Here is a 15,116-nt window from a genome sequence, read left to right on the forward strand (position 1 = left end):
CTGAATTTCTTTGTTGATGTTGTTGCTTTAATAACAGCTTTATTGGGAGACAATGCATATACACCATATAACTCACTCATTTAAAGTGTATAATTCAATGGTTTTAATAAATTCACAGAGATGAGCAACCATCACCACAGTCAATTTTAGGACATTTTCATCACCTTAGAAAGAAACCTGATGCCCTTTAGCTATCATTCTACTGTCCCCGGTTCATCTGCCCCACCAAGCCCTAAACAACCACTAATCTATCTACTCTCTGTCTCTATAGATTTGCCTATTCTGGACGTTTCATATAAATGGGATCATACAATATGTGACATTTTATGACTGACTGCTTTTACTTAGCATCATGTTTTCAATGTCTTTCATGCTGGAGCATGGATCAGCAATTCATTCCTCTTCGTGGCTGAATAATATTCTATTGTATGGGTATGTCACCTTTTGTTTATCCATTCGTGAGTTGATGGAAATTTGGGTTGCTTCCACTCTTTGGCTATTATGAATAATGCTTCCATAAACATCTGTGTGTAAGTTTTTGTATGGATATATGTTTTTCATTTCTCTTGAGTATATAGTTAGGGTAGAATTTCTGGGTCATATGGTAGCCATATTTAACTGGGGGATTTGCCAGATGGTTTCCCAAAGTGTCTGCACTAGTTTACATTCCCATATTAATGTTAAAAATTAAAAAAAAAAGTTTTTAACTGAGTAAGTTATATGCATAATAAAAAATTCAAACAGTACCAAGGGCTACAAGAACGAGAGGAATTCTTACTCTTTATATACTACAGACACCTGGGTGGCTGACACCCTGCTCTGGACCACCAGGTGCAGGTGCTTACTTTGTGTTCTGCATACTTAATACCTTTAGGACTGAATAGGAAGGGGGAAGAGAAGGACTGAATATTTATTTATTTATTTATTTATTTATTTATTTATGAGTTGGGGGAGGAGAGAGAGGCAGGGGAGGGGCAGAGGGAGAGGGTGAGAGAGAATCTCAGGCAGGCTCCATGCCCAGTGTGGAGCCCAAAGCTGGGGATCCCATGAACCCATGACCACAACATCGTGATCTGAGCCCAAATCAGGAGTCTCTGCTTAACTAACAACTGAGCCACCCAGGTGCCCCTGAATCTACATTTTAAAAAATATGTATGGTGCCTCCTTTATACTTTATTATATAAGCTCTTTATTCACATCTTATTTCTTCAGGTTTCATATAACTGGACTCATTGGTTTAAAGGGTTTTGTTTTTTTAAAGGGGAAGTTTCAAGGCTTTAAAAAATATTATCAATCTGCTCTCAAAAAAGGTTTCCCCAATTACGATCTTATCAGCATTGAGTACCCATCTCCTTGTACCCTCATCAGTAGGTCAGTAGTGTGTATTACAATTTTATATAAATCTATGTACCTATTTGCCAGTTTGTTAGGCGCAAGGAGTCTCTTGACAAGTTTTCTACTTCCTCACGCTCCCTCTCCTCTAGAAATGAGAAGAGTTCTTTTCCTTATTCATATTAGAATTTCATCTCCTTCAACGTGACTCGGCCCTGGGAGGGCGCCCCAGTCACCGCAGAAGAGGAGACCGACTGGCATCGGGTCTGGTGAAGCCCACCTCTGGGTTAGCTCCGAAAACCTTTCCCGATGGGTCCACCTGAGTGCCGCGTGGCAGCAGAGGGCGCTGTGGAGCCAATGCCGGACCCCGCCCCCAGGGCCGCGCGCCGCGCCCCCGTGACGTATTTCCGCGTCATCTGCCGCCGAGGCGCGCTCCTATTGGCTGTCGGCGAGGCCATAGGGGCGGAGCCGAGTGGGTGTGTGGAACGCGCCGCAGCCCGGGTGGAGGGGGCGAGGCTTCCCTCTTCCACGCCCCTCCTCCGCCCTCCATTCCCTCCCTGGGACGTCTGCGCCTAGCGGCTGGAGCGCTGCGGTGGCGGCGGCGGCTGTACTTTCCGGGTTGAAGCTGGAGCAGGGCTTGGCGGTGTCGATCGAGCCTGAGGGACCGGTTGACTGAGGGAGTCAAAGAGGGAGGGAATCCCGGGCTGCCGAGCTGTGCCGGCGGGGAAGCCCTTCGATTCCCTGCGAGCCCCGGGCGAGCGGGGCGGGGGTCCCCCGAGACCGCCAGCGGCCCCTCGGCGCTGACGGGACCACGCGGGGCGCGCCCTCCGAAGGCAGCCTCGGGGCCCGCGGCCCCTACTTGGCCCTGCGCGGCGGGCGTGGGGCAGCTCGGAGGGAGGAAGCAAGAGAGGGGCCGCCCTCCGCTCGGAGTTAGAAGCGCCTTCCCGGGTCCAAAATGCCCAAGAAGAAGCCGACGCCCATCCAGCTGAACCCGGCTCCCGACGGCTCCGCGGTTAACGGGACCAGCTCGGCAGAGTAAGTCTGGGATGGACGGCGAGCGCCGGGCCGGGCTGCGGAGGCCCCTGCTGGGGTGTAGGAACCGAGTCGATGTGCGCGGCGCGCGGGGCTCCGCTCGGGTTCGTCACGTACGTCTCAGGCTGGCAGGGGCCAGGAACTCCCGGCCGCCGAGGTATCGGTGACTAAGCACAGATTGTGCTCCTGACTCAGACCAGTCAGTGGACCCAACGGGTCCCGATTTTCACCCTCTCCCGACCCTTGCAGCCATCCTTGGCCACTGACCATTCACTCTCTCCCCCTCAAAGATGAACACTGGTTCATCCCCCGCCCCTCCCCAGCTGTTTTCCCCAGATCGTCTGGGATCCTGACTTCTCTGAGAAGGGAGCAAATGTCCTGGAAAGAATTAAGATCGCATCTGCTTCTTTGAGGCCGGCTCAGGGTATGGAGTGTGGAGTTGGGACGAGCAAGCCACGACGTCCTCACCTTTGTGCTTGACACCTGTGGGCCGGGAGTGCCGCCTCGTTGTGGCCACTGGCTGGCTGGCAGGGGCGTGTGTACACCGACATCCCCGTAGCTTTTCCCTTGCCGACTTCGGGGGCTCCAGCCCCTTGGCCTTCTTCCTGGAAACTATCTTGTCTCCAAGGGAACTGCTTTCCTCTGCTTTATCTGACTCTTCATTCATTAACAAATCGCTCCTCACCAGTGACTCTCCTAACTTTCTGTACTTTACCATGAGCCCTAAACTGACCTGAGACATGAACACCCATAGCCCTGAAAACCGCGCACAAGGTGGTCCATCTCTGCAGCTTCCAGTGTTGCTCACAAGCCAGCCCTTGATCTCATTAAACAGGGAGGAGGCTGTTTAGTAGGGTGTTTCCGAACTCCCACAACTCTTTTTGCGTCCTGAGTAAGGGACAAGACTGTGAGGGAGAGAGACCCGGCTAGCTGGAGAATTAATCAGAAAAGATTCTTAATCTTTACCGGCACACTGGAGATGTATGGAAGCTAGCTGATGAAACGAGTGGAGTAGGCCTGAACCCTCTGCCCTCTGGTGATTTCTATAACCTTCCTTTCTTTCTTTAGATTTTAATAGCCTGGGGACCTGCTGGCTTGGTGACTCTCTCCATCCCTGTAATGATCACAAGGCCAGTGGAGGACCTATGGTGTGAACTCAGCTAGTTTCCTCAGGCCTGCTCCCAACAGATGCTCTTCGGTACTATAATGTCTCTTTTGTATGATACTGACTTGTACAGGTCAGATTCTATGCAGACAGTCCTTCAGACTTACTGTACAGAATTTTACCCCTTTAAAACAGATTGACATCCCCCCACCACAGGGCAGGACAAGTTTTGACCACAGTGGCTGGTTGAATGTTGGGGCCTGACCATCCTGCTCCTGTTTGATTTGGAGGTAGGTACTGAGTGGAAGTACCTGTTGTCATTCTCTTGTTAATTGTGGCACCACAGCTGTATTCTTGCAAATGGGAGGAATCTCATTAAAAAATACAGGGGTGCCTGGGTGGCACAGTCAGTTAAGTGTTTGACTCTCGGTTTCAGATACCAGGGTCCTGGGATCAGGCCCTGAGTCCAGCTCAGTGAGGAGTCTGCTTGAGGATTTTTCTCTCTCTCTGCTCCTGCTCGTGCTCTCTCTCTAAAATAAATAAATAAATCTTTAAAAAAAGAAAAAATGCAAGCAGGAAAAGAATAAACTACTCTGGAGTTGGTGGCAGAAAAGTTTGGTGGGACTGGGAGGTTCTAAACAGTGATTTGGAGGTTGAACTCTGGAGTCAGGCGAAGTTTGAATCCTGGCTCTGTTACTTTGTGGTTTTGTGACCTGGGACAAGTATCAGTCTTATCTAGGAGCTAAGGCTTAGTTAGGTTTAGTTTTATCATCTGCGAAAATAGAGCTAATGGTAGAACCTACTTAGGGTAGTCTTGAAAGTTAAATGAGCTAATACATAGTCAACCTTCCATAAATGTTAGCTGCTGGTGCCTTTGTTAGTGGGTCAATGTTGTTGAGAAAGCTGAAGGAAACTGGAAGGTAATTTCCATTCTTGGTGGTGGATATGTATGTTAAGGTGCCTTTGCTTCTGGATAAGTGAGTCCCCGCGATTGCTTAGTTTTTTGTGCCATCTGCATCTACCTCCATGACTCATTGCTGTGTTACAATAGGGGGCACCTTTGTGTAGGCTGCCTGAGACAAACAGGGACTGTTCCCCTACATTTCCTGGCACTAAAGGGAGGAAGGCTGCACACATCTTCCATCTTTCACCTTCGAGAGTGTTTCTCAAGTAAGGCCGCTGTTCTTGTGATTTCTGTGATTAGACCAGGGCACAGTTGTGAACATTACCAATGTAACGTAAACTAAAGAAGAAGGAAAAAAAAAATCCATTGACATTAAGGATCTCTTGGTACTAACTTGGCAAGGTTGCTTCTCCTCTGTGGCTCCTTGGCACTTTGGGATTTACCTCTAACTTAGCAGTTAATGCATTCAGATGGAGCTGGGTTACGTGGGACCTGAAGTTTATGCAAGTTGCCGGGGACCTTGAAGAAAAAAGAGTGCAAAAATACCTCTTTTGCAAATTTTGCAAAAATGCACAAGCATAATGCAAGGGTACTAAGTGTTAGCATGAAATAAATTGGAAATAACATATCATTCCCGTTTCAAATGTTTTCATGGTTCCACTGCAGTTAGAATAAAATCCAGACTCCTCTTGGGCTGTGAGACCCAGAGGTCTGCCCCCTGTGCACCCCCCCCCAACCACATTTCCTGCTGCTCCTTTCTTCCACCATACTAGTCTTCTTTCACTTCCTCCTTGGGATGGTCTGTACTCCCTCCAGGCCCTTGCACATGCTGTTCCTTTTGCCTAGAATGAATCATCCCTTCCTCTTCCCAAGCTAGGAAGGAAGTAATCATCATCTCTACCTAAATGTCATTTCCTCCGAGGTGTTCATAGACCACCTAATCTCTAAAGGAGGTCACTTTCCCATGTCATCTGATTTTTTTTTTTTTTTTTTTTAGACAGGGCACTCAAGAGTGCCTGTCTTTTAAAAAAAATAAAAAAAAAATTTTTTTTAAAGTAGGTTCCACACCCAGTGTGGGGCCCAAACTCATGACCCTGTGATCAAGAGAGTCGCATCTCCACTGAGCCAGCAGGTGCCTATCACCTGATTTTTTTTTTTAATGACATTCATTCACTGTCTTTAGTTTTTTATTAGGATATTTTATTTTATTTTTAAAAGATTTTATTTATTTTTTGACAGAGACACAGCGAGAGAGGGAACACAAGCAGGGGGTGTGGGAGAGGGAGAAGCAGGCTTCCTGCAGAGCAGGGAGCCTGACGTGGGGCTCGATCCCAGGACCCCGGGATCATGTCCCGAGCTGAAGGCAGATGCCCAACGAATGAGCCACCCAGGCGCCCCTAAGATATTTTAAATATCTGTCTTTTCTGTACACCATAAACTGTAAGGTTAGGGCTGCCTTTTTCTGATTCATTGCTCTCTAAGTAGTCCCTGGAATACAGTAGCTGACACATAATAAGTGCAAATGTGTTTGAGTAAATCAGTGAGTGACTTAAATTTCTAATATTTGCACAGTGTGTTTAACAAATCTTTTTGTACTTTTTCATTTATTTTCCCCTTTGCTGTTATTTCCCCCTCCCCATTTCCTTTTCTTTCACAGGCATTCACTCACCCACTCTAGGGTATTTAATATATGGTCTTATAATTCCACCCATTTGTTGGGTATGTGTACCTTTGGGAGGCAGATGGTATTGTTTTGTGGGTTTCTGTGCGGACAGTGCTGAATGCGATTGTGCTGTTATTCTGCGTTAAGAAAGGAGATCCTGCCATTTGTGACAACATGGGTGAACCTGGAAGACATTATATTAAATGAAATAAGTCAGACACAGAAGAAAAAAAGTGCTGCATGATCTCACTTATATGTGAAATCTAAAAAAAAGGGTGGGGAATAAATAGAAGTAGAGAGTAGATAGGTGGTTACCAGGGGTGGGGAGGTGGGGTGTTGGTCAAAGGGTACAAAGTTGCAGTTAATGTAGGATGAATAAGTCTAGAGATCTAATGTACATATAGTTAATAATACTGTATTGAACACTGGAAATTTGCTAAGATAGTAGATTTCAAGTGCTCACATGTACCAAAAAATGGTAACTATGTAAGGACATAGGTATGTTTGTTAATTAACTTGACTGTAGTAATCATTTCCCTGTATGTGTATCAAATCTCATGTTGTATGCCCTAAATATACTCAAATTTTATAAAAATTACTGTTGTGCTGTTAATATGCCTCAGTTGGGATAGATTCGGTTATGTTGAGCTTACAAACAACCAAAAAATCAGTAGTTCGACATACGTTCAGGTCAGTGGCAGTCTCTCTTCATTGGATTCCATTAGGGATCTAGGCTTATGGAGGTACCCTCTGAAATATGGTCACACGAGAAGGGCATCTTGTGAACCACATTCTGGCTCCTAAAGTTTTTGTCCAGAAGTGACACAGGTCACTTTTTTTCTTTTAAAGATTTTATTTATTTATTTGAGACAGAGAGAATGAGAGACAGAGAGCATGAGAGGGAGGAGGGTCAGAGGGAGAAGCAGACTCCCCGCCAAGCAGGGAGCCTGATGCGGGACTCGATCCCAGGACTCCAGGATCATGACCTGAGCCGAAGGCAGTCGCTTAATCAACTGAGCCACCCAGGTGCCCGACACAGGTCACTTTTGCTCCCATTTCATTGGCCAAAGCAAGTCACATGGCCATGCTGACCTTCAGAGGAAGGGGGGCTTCTTGGAAGGAGGAGAACCAGGACTATTTGAACAGAAGCAATGACCACCCCCAAATTTCTTCCAGTTTATCTTTACCTTTTTTTTACTATTTATTTATTTATTTATATTTATTCATGAGAGAGAGAGAGAGAGGCAGAGGGAGAAGCAGGCTCCCAAGGAGCAGGGAGCCCAATTCAGGACTCCATCCCAGGACCCTGGGATCATGACCTGAGCTGAAGGCAGGCGCTAAACCATCTGAGCCACCCAGGCGCCCTATCTTTACTTTTTTTTTAAAGAAATATTTTATTTATTTATTTGAGAGAGAAAGAGAGAGCACAAGCAGGGGTGGGGTGGGGAGGGAGACGCAGGCTCCCTGTGGGGATCCAGACTCGGGGCTCGATCCCAGGACTCCAGGATCATGACCTGAGCCGAAGGCAGACACTCAACCAACTGAGCCACCCAGGCGCCCCTCTTTACTTTTTTTTAATGAAGTACCATGTTTATGACCTATTCATGATGCTACATGATGCTATTCACTATTTCTCTTGGTTGTAGAGCGGTCATGTACCACATTTTACTTACTATCCTCTGTCAGATCCCCTCTGTTTTCAGCCTTTTGCTGCATCAAACGGTACAGGCATGACCATCCTTGTGCACGGCTCCTTTTGAACACTTGTGAGAGTTCCTTGTGGGATATACTCAAATGGGATTGCTTGGTGTACCTTGTGTCTCCTTCCATGATGAGGCACATACTTAATCTCTTTCTTTGTTTCTGAAAGAACACTTTTAAAGTAATCTCCACACCCAACATAGGGCTCGAACTCATAACCCCAATATCAAGAGTTGCATGCTCTACCAACTGAGCCAGCCAGGCGCCCCTTAAAGAACACTTTTAATCTCCATGAGGAGAAGCTTGAGCCCTGAGAAGAAATCCCAGCACAGGGCAGTTCCCAAAACCTCACTTTTTCTTTAACTTCAGGCAAGTCCTTTGTACTTCCTGACTTTCTGTTTTTTTATCTGTTCAGTACAAGGGACCTTACAGAATCTTGACCTTAATGGCCTACAAGGTCTCACCCTATCAGGTCCTTTGTTTTCTTCCCCTGCGCCCCCTTACACCTGCGCTCCACCCCACTGTGCTCTGGTGTCGGTCTGCAGTGGGTGGGGCACATTCCCATCTCAGAGCTTTTGCATTTGCCATTCCATCTACCTGGAAGCTCTCCTCCTAAAAAACGTGCTTCCTCACTTCCTTCAGACCTGTGTCTGCACAAATGTCTCTTCACAGAGGTCATCCTTGCTCACTCTGTCTAATCTGTAACATAGCACTCCCTGTCTCTGCCCTTTCCTTGTGCCCAGTCTTTCTTCACAGCACTTACCACTAACTAATAGTGCACTGTGTGTGTTCGTCTGCTGCCCCTACCCGGCAAATGTGTAAGCTTCACGAGGGTGGGGGCTTGGCTTTGTTCCTTGGTCAGTGAGTAGAACAGTGTCTGTTCTTCAGTAGACACCTGCTGATGAAATGAAGCATTCCTACCCTGAAAGAGTATTGGGAAGATTAAACAAGGTAACTCATGTAAAAGTGCTTTGAAGGCCATAAAGTGCTGAATAAACGGGAGGCTGCGTTGCTTGGCCTTGGTGTCATCCACAGATTTTGGCTTTTGAACTGTTTCACCGTAACCCTAAAACACTCAGACTGACTTAATGGTTGCATTCGGAGCGTAGTTCCTAGCATCAGCACTTCTGCCAGGTTTGTAAGGGATACACGTCTATTAGGATGTGAAGGCCCTTCAAGAAGGGGACGGAAAGGTTAAGACAGGTTGATGTGCTTTTCGGGGGTCTCTGATGGCCTTTTCTGGGTTGTGTACCATGATAACTAGGAGCCTTTCAAGTGGTTTTAACTCATTTGTAGTAGAATTTGGACGTGTCTACCTCTTTGTTGCTGCAATAACTAATACTGGCGCTGTCATCTGAGAACAGCTTCAGGTGAGTAGTCAGGCCAGCCGAAGCCTGTGTTCTTGGGAAGAATGCCCCTGCTGTTGTTGCAGCAGGGACAGAAAAGGCAGATTCCTACAGATGACTTCGCCCATGGCAAGGAGATGTGGGGGGGCCCTTGTTTGAACATAAACACTTAGAATATTCTAGTTTCACTTACTTGTGCATCTTTGAAAGAAAGGGAGAGGTTACTTTAGTAGAATAGCTACTGGCCCTGCCTTACCTATCTAGTTTGGTTTTTCTCTATCCCAGTTCACCTGTTGTGGTCCACACTGACCCCTTTACTGTCCTCCCTTCACGCCAGGATACTGCTTCCTACCTCTGTCTGGTTTTGCTCACATGGTTTCTTTTGTCTGGAATGCCCTCCTCCGCTTTCCTATGTGGTTGTATTTTTGTTTTGTATTTGCCACCACACTTTAGCTTCCATGAGGGCAGGGACTATGACTGTCTTGTGTACTGATCTTTCTCCAGCATCTAGCAGAGTGTCTGGAATGAGTGAATGCTACCCATCTTTCAAGACCTAGCATAAATTTCATCTCCCATGTATACATATACATAATCTTGAGATTATGTAGTTTTCTGAGTAACTCCATGCTATTCTAGGATTTGTCTTCAAGACTTATACTACTTCTTAATTGTTATCTTGGCTATGTCATTTAACTTCACTGAGCCTTGGTTTTCCTTATTAGTAAAGTAAGGGTGATGATGTAACAAACCTGTGAAGAAGGTGGGCAGATGAGCATCATCCAAAATAATGTATATGAAAGTACTTTATGATTACTGGAATGCTATTCAAAGGGGAAGTGTTGTTAATGATGCCATTTTGATTTCTTCCTTCTCAGAAAGCTGTTATCTTTTTTTTTTAAGATTTTATTTATTTATTTGACAGAGAGAGAGAGACAGCAAGAGAGGGAACACAAGCAGGGGGAGCAGCAGGCAGAGGGAGAGGGAGAAGCAGACCCCTTGCTGAGCAGGGAGCCTGATGCGGGGCTCGATCCCAGGACCCTGGGATCATGACCTGAGCCAAAGGCAGCCACTTAACCGACAGAGCCACCCAGGTGCCTCAGAAAGCTGTTATCTTTTGCTCTTAATACCAAGTTCCAAATGCCGATAAATTATGTTAATTTGGACATTTTATATGCTGCCTGTCTTTTAAAATCTAAGCCAAATCTGTATCTAATCAAGCCTTGAGACCTAACTTCCTGTTTACAACAAATACAGGGACAGAGGAACAAGTCAAATGACACCAGGAGGAAACCATCAGACAACTCCAGGATGTGGAACATGCTTTATGACAACTGACCTAGTCTTTTTAGAAAGTCAGTGTTATGGGTAAAAGCGGGGGGAGTGGTGTGGTTCTAGAATAACAGACTTAAAAAAAAAAAAGCGCCTGGGTGGCTCGGTTGAGCGACTCCCTTCTGCTCAGGTCATGATCCCGGAGTCCTGGGATCGAGTCCTGCATCTGGCTCCCTGCTTGGCAGGGAGTCTGGGTTCTCCCTCTGACCCTGCTCCCTCTTGTGCTCTCTCACTCTCTCTCAAATAAATAAATAAATAAATAAATAAATAGAATAGCAGACTAAAGAGACATGCCAACCAAATGTAATGCATGAACCTCAGGTGGATACTGAGTCAAAAATGAAATAGTGACCAAATGCATTCTTGGGACAATTTGGGAAATTTGAATAGAGAATTATTAATTTTTTAGCTGTAATGTATTATTATGTAGGAGAATGTTCTTCATAGGTGATGCATGAGACTCCCTTTGAAATGGTTCAAGAAAAAAATGCATACACATATGGTAGATAAAGCAAGTGAGGCAAATTGTTCAGTTGTTTAGTTGGTTAGTTTATGAGTTTCACTCTTTTATTCTTTCTGTTTTTCTGTATGTTTGGAAAAATTCATAGTAAATATTTAAGGAGTATCCAAAGAACAAAACTCATCCTGAGTCTTATGCCCTTTTTAATGTTAACTCACATTTTCTTTCTCTTTCCCCTTTTGTACTTCTGGTCTATGTTATGTAATGAACATCACATTAAATGCAGTATCATTTAAAAATCATAATGCTTTCTTATTCACTAAGTGTTCCTTATGTCTTTTTTCCCTTAACTTGATTAGGGGCCATACCTTTTTGGACCCCTGGGTTTATAACACTGCTGATACAGTTAATCATTATTGGTAGATTGGACAAAACCAAAGTAATGTTTATTTTTTTAAAAAGATTTATTTATTTTAGAGGGTGGGGAGTGGCAGAGAGAGTCTTTTTTTTTTTTTTTTTTTTTTTTAGATTTTTTTTATTTGACAGAGAGAGAGATAGCGAGAGCAGGAACATAAGCAGGGGGAGTGGGAGAGGGAGAAGCAGGCTTCCCGCTGAGCAGGGAGCCGGATGTGGGACTCGATCCCAGGACCCTGGGATCATGACCTGAGCCGAAGGCAGACGCTTAACGACTGAGCCACCCAGGTGCCCCAGCAGAGAGAGTCTTAAGCATGTTCCACGCTGAGCACAGAGCCTGTCGTGGGGCTGGATCCCACACCCCAGATATCAAGACCCCAGCTGAAACCAAGAGCTATCAGATATCTGATTGCGCCACCCAGGCACCCCAAAATAATGTTTAAACAAAGAAACTGGGGCGCCTAGGTGGCTCAGTTGGTGGAGCATCAGACTCTTCGTTTGGCTCAGGTCATGATCTCGGTCCTGGGATCGGGCCCCATGTGGGGCTCAGCGCAGTCTGCTTGAGATTCTTTCCCCCTCCCTCTCCCACCCTCTCTGCTCCTCTCAAATAAATAAATAAGATCTTTAAAAAAAGAAAGCAAATCAAAAACAAACCGACAGCAACAAAAAACCTCTTTGCTAGAGGAAAGCTTAAGGTCCCAATTTTGTTTGTTTTCTTCCAGAAGCTGCCAATTCTGAAAAATCATCTTACTGTCTTACTGCCGCTTGATTGTGTTTTTACTTCATGTCCTGTGTCCTGGTTCTGTTGCCCAAAAGCCTGTGAGAGCTGTTTGGAGGCTCCTATACCTGTTTGCTGAGTTAACTCCGCCCAGGATGAATGGTGTTTTGTTTTAAAGCAGCAAGTGTTTTCTGGATCCTGGTGCAGGACAGACTGAAAGAGCTGATCCTGCCTCTGATTTCTCAGTGTAGTTCCCAGGGGCGTCCTGCTTTGATGTCAGCAAGGGAGTCAGATTAAGAAGAGCTTACAAGGGGGTTAAGAAGAAGTGGAGAAGGGTAATGTGACCTCTTTTCCCCTCACCCCTTCTTTGAATATTTGCCTGCTTAAGCACAACTCTTTAAAAAATTTGAATGTATTAACACCTTTTAAAGAAGGAAACTACAGACATTAAACTTTCCAGTTTAACTTTTTTTTGGACATTCCATTATATACGTGGCTGTGATCAGTTGATGAAGTACCCCTCCCCCGTCCAACCCCCCCCCCCTAACTTTTACACATGGACATAATCCTCATGCTTGTCATTTATTTTTGGCCGAAGAGTAGAATTTGATGGAGTCTGGCCTTATAAATGATACTTTGTTGATTCGGGGGCTTCAGATTTTTTTTTTTTTGAAGATTTTATTTATTTGAGAGAGAACGTGCAGTGGGGGGCAGGAAGAGCAGAGGGAGAGAGAATCTGAAGCGCAGAGCCTGACTTGGGGCTCCATCTCATGGCCCTGAGGCCCTGAGACCACGATCTGAACTGAAACCAAGAGTCGGGCACTTAACCGACTGCACCACCCAGGCGCCCCCAGATTTTTATTATGTACTGATAGTCTGATAAATGTTTTGAACCAATTTGTTTTGTTCTGCTTTTAGATTAATTCATACACCAAATCAGAGGCAGTGAACCATGTTGCCGCTGTTGTTACGTATTAACAGAATATGTTCCAAAAAAAAAGATGGAACCAATTATATTTCACCTGTTTCCTCCAGCTGCAGAAAGGTTTTTTTTCTTCTTCTTTTTTTTTTGAAAGCGCTGTGGTTTTTGATAGTTTAATAGGTGGAAAGGGTTCCTTTGAAGGTCAGTCTGCTTTACTTCAGGTGTTAGCCAGGCTGTATTTTTGAAATGGGATTATTTTCTGTATTTCCTCAATTCCGTTTGAACTAATATTTATTGAATGCTTGATGTAATTTGCTCTGCTAGAAGCTGGAGGCAGTTGAGTAAGATTGTCTTTGTCTCCAGGGATTTTATAAACGCTCATAAATTTTATGAGGACAGGGAGAGGTTGCAGGGGCACAGGAAGGAAACAAATGGCTGCAGAGTAAGAAAAGTGCCCTGATGTACAAAGAAAGTACTGTGAGAGCTCATTGAAAGGAGGAAGAAGGACTTCCAGTGGGGGAGATTAGGAGAGCCTTCGCGGAAGCGATGACATTTGAGCTGGGTCTTGAAGGATGGCTAGGCTTTCCATGGGAATGGGGGAGGGGGACAGGGCATGGCAGGAAGAGAGCACAGGATGGGCCACTTCACATAAGTGGGAAAGCCTGGGATGCCCGGAGGAGCCAGCAAGTAGTTGAGTGCGCCGGTGCATGGGTGTGGGTCAGAGGAGATGAAGCTGGAGAGGTAGGTGGGTTGGCTTTGTGGTAACCGCTAGACGTTTCAAAAAGTCACATGCAAACTTTTCTTCTCTGGTGATTTTTTAATAGGTATGTCTGAATAGTTTTTATGCGCTTTGTATTTATTTGTTCATTTATGTCTTCTATTAATCACAACTGCTTGTCTTGTGGTTTGTTGAGGTCAGTGTGCTTTGTATTTTAAAGTTTTATCAATTATGTGGCTACTACGTTGTCCCATTGGCCAGATTTTCCTTTTATGTTGTGTTAAGAAAAACGTCTTTATTTTTTTTTGTCTTTAAAAGCATGTCTTTTATATGGGAGAGCCCTACTTTTCTGTAGTATTTAGACCTACCTCTTCACAACTTCACGGGAGTATGTGGCTTCTTTTTCTTACAGCCATTTCTCTCTTATTGGTTAATTCTGTCCCATCTGGAATTTATTAATGTGTTTGGTGTGAGGCATGGGTCTAATTGTTCTCCACAATGAGTTCTAGTATCTTATAGGACTTTATTGAATATAATTTATCTACCTATCTGTTGTATTTTCAGGTTTACTTTAATTTGGTTGTTAAGGTATTTTGATGTATTTCTTTTTTTTTTTAAAGATTTTATTTATTTATTTGAGAGAGAGAGAATGAGAAAGAGCACATGAGAGGGGGGGAGGGTCAGAGGGAGAAGCAGACTCCCTGCTGAGCAGGGAGCCCGATGCGGGACTCGATCCAGGGACTCCAGGATCATGACCTGAGCCGAAGGCAGTCGCTTAACCAACTGAGCCACCCAGGCGCCCCTTGATGTATTTCTAAAATTGCCTTTTAACTCTTATGTAGTTTTGATAGTTTTTTTCAATTTGGTAGGGTTAATGAAAACTTTATTTAAAAAAAAAATTTTTTTTAAAGATTTTATTTTTTAGTAATCTCTACACCCAGCTTGGGGCTCGAACTCATGACCCTGAGATCAAGCGTGGCATGCTCTACCAACTGGTAGAGCTGGCCAGGTGCCCCTAATGAAAACTTTAACAACTTTCCTGGTGTACCTTTCCATTTATTAATGTCTCTTTTGTCTCCTATTGTAGTGGTATAGTTTCTTCTGAATAATTCTTCTGTGTCCTGAGTTAATATTTTAAAGACTTAACATTTTGATGTCATTTTTTTGATGCCATTGTGATTGAACATTTTTTAATTTCTATTTTCCATCTTGACCATGGTTTGATTTGTATGAATTGTTTATATCCTGCAGCTTTGTTAAAATCACTCATTATATCTAGTAATTTTTTGGTTGAATGTATATGCATTTCTAGGTTTACTAGTGTCATCTTTAAAACATAACTTATTTTTTCCTCTGAAAACCTTTATATTTTATAGCCATCCTGCATTGCTCTCAATAGCAGTTCTTGTGTTCCAGGGGAACACTATTAAGTATAATGATGCTTCCCAAGGACCTTCTGGGCAAGGAACATT

The 15,116-nt window shown here is 44.5% G+C and overlaps 1 protein-coding gene across 1 annotated transcript in view; it reads left to right on the forward strand.

Annotated features, from left to right (window-relative positions):
* Window positions 1-1,884: 1,884 nt before the first annotated feature.
* The window catches only part of MAP2K1 (mitogen-activated protein kinase kinase 1), an 81,470-nt gene continuing 68,238 nt past the window's right edge, over window positions 1,885-15,116 (forward strand). The window contains exon 1 of the mRNA XM_021694088.1: window positions 1,885-2,367. Within this exon, the coding sequence (XP_021549763.1) occupies window positions 2,288-2,367 (80 nt within the window). The 5' untranslated portion in view covers window positions 1,885-2,287. The remainder of the gene's footprint in view (window positions 2,368-15,116) is intronic.

This window comes from Neomonachus schauinslandi, chromosome 9, assembly GCF_002201575.2.
Source record: "Neomonachus schauinslandi chromosome 9, ASM220157v2, whole genome shotgun sequence".
NCBI lineage: Eukaryota > Metazoa > Chordata > Mammalia > Carnivora > Phocidae > Neomonachus > Neomonachus schauinslandi.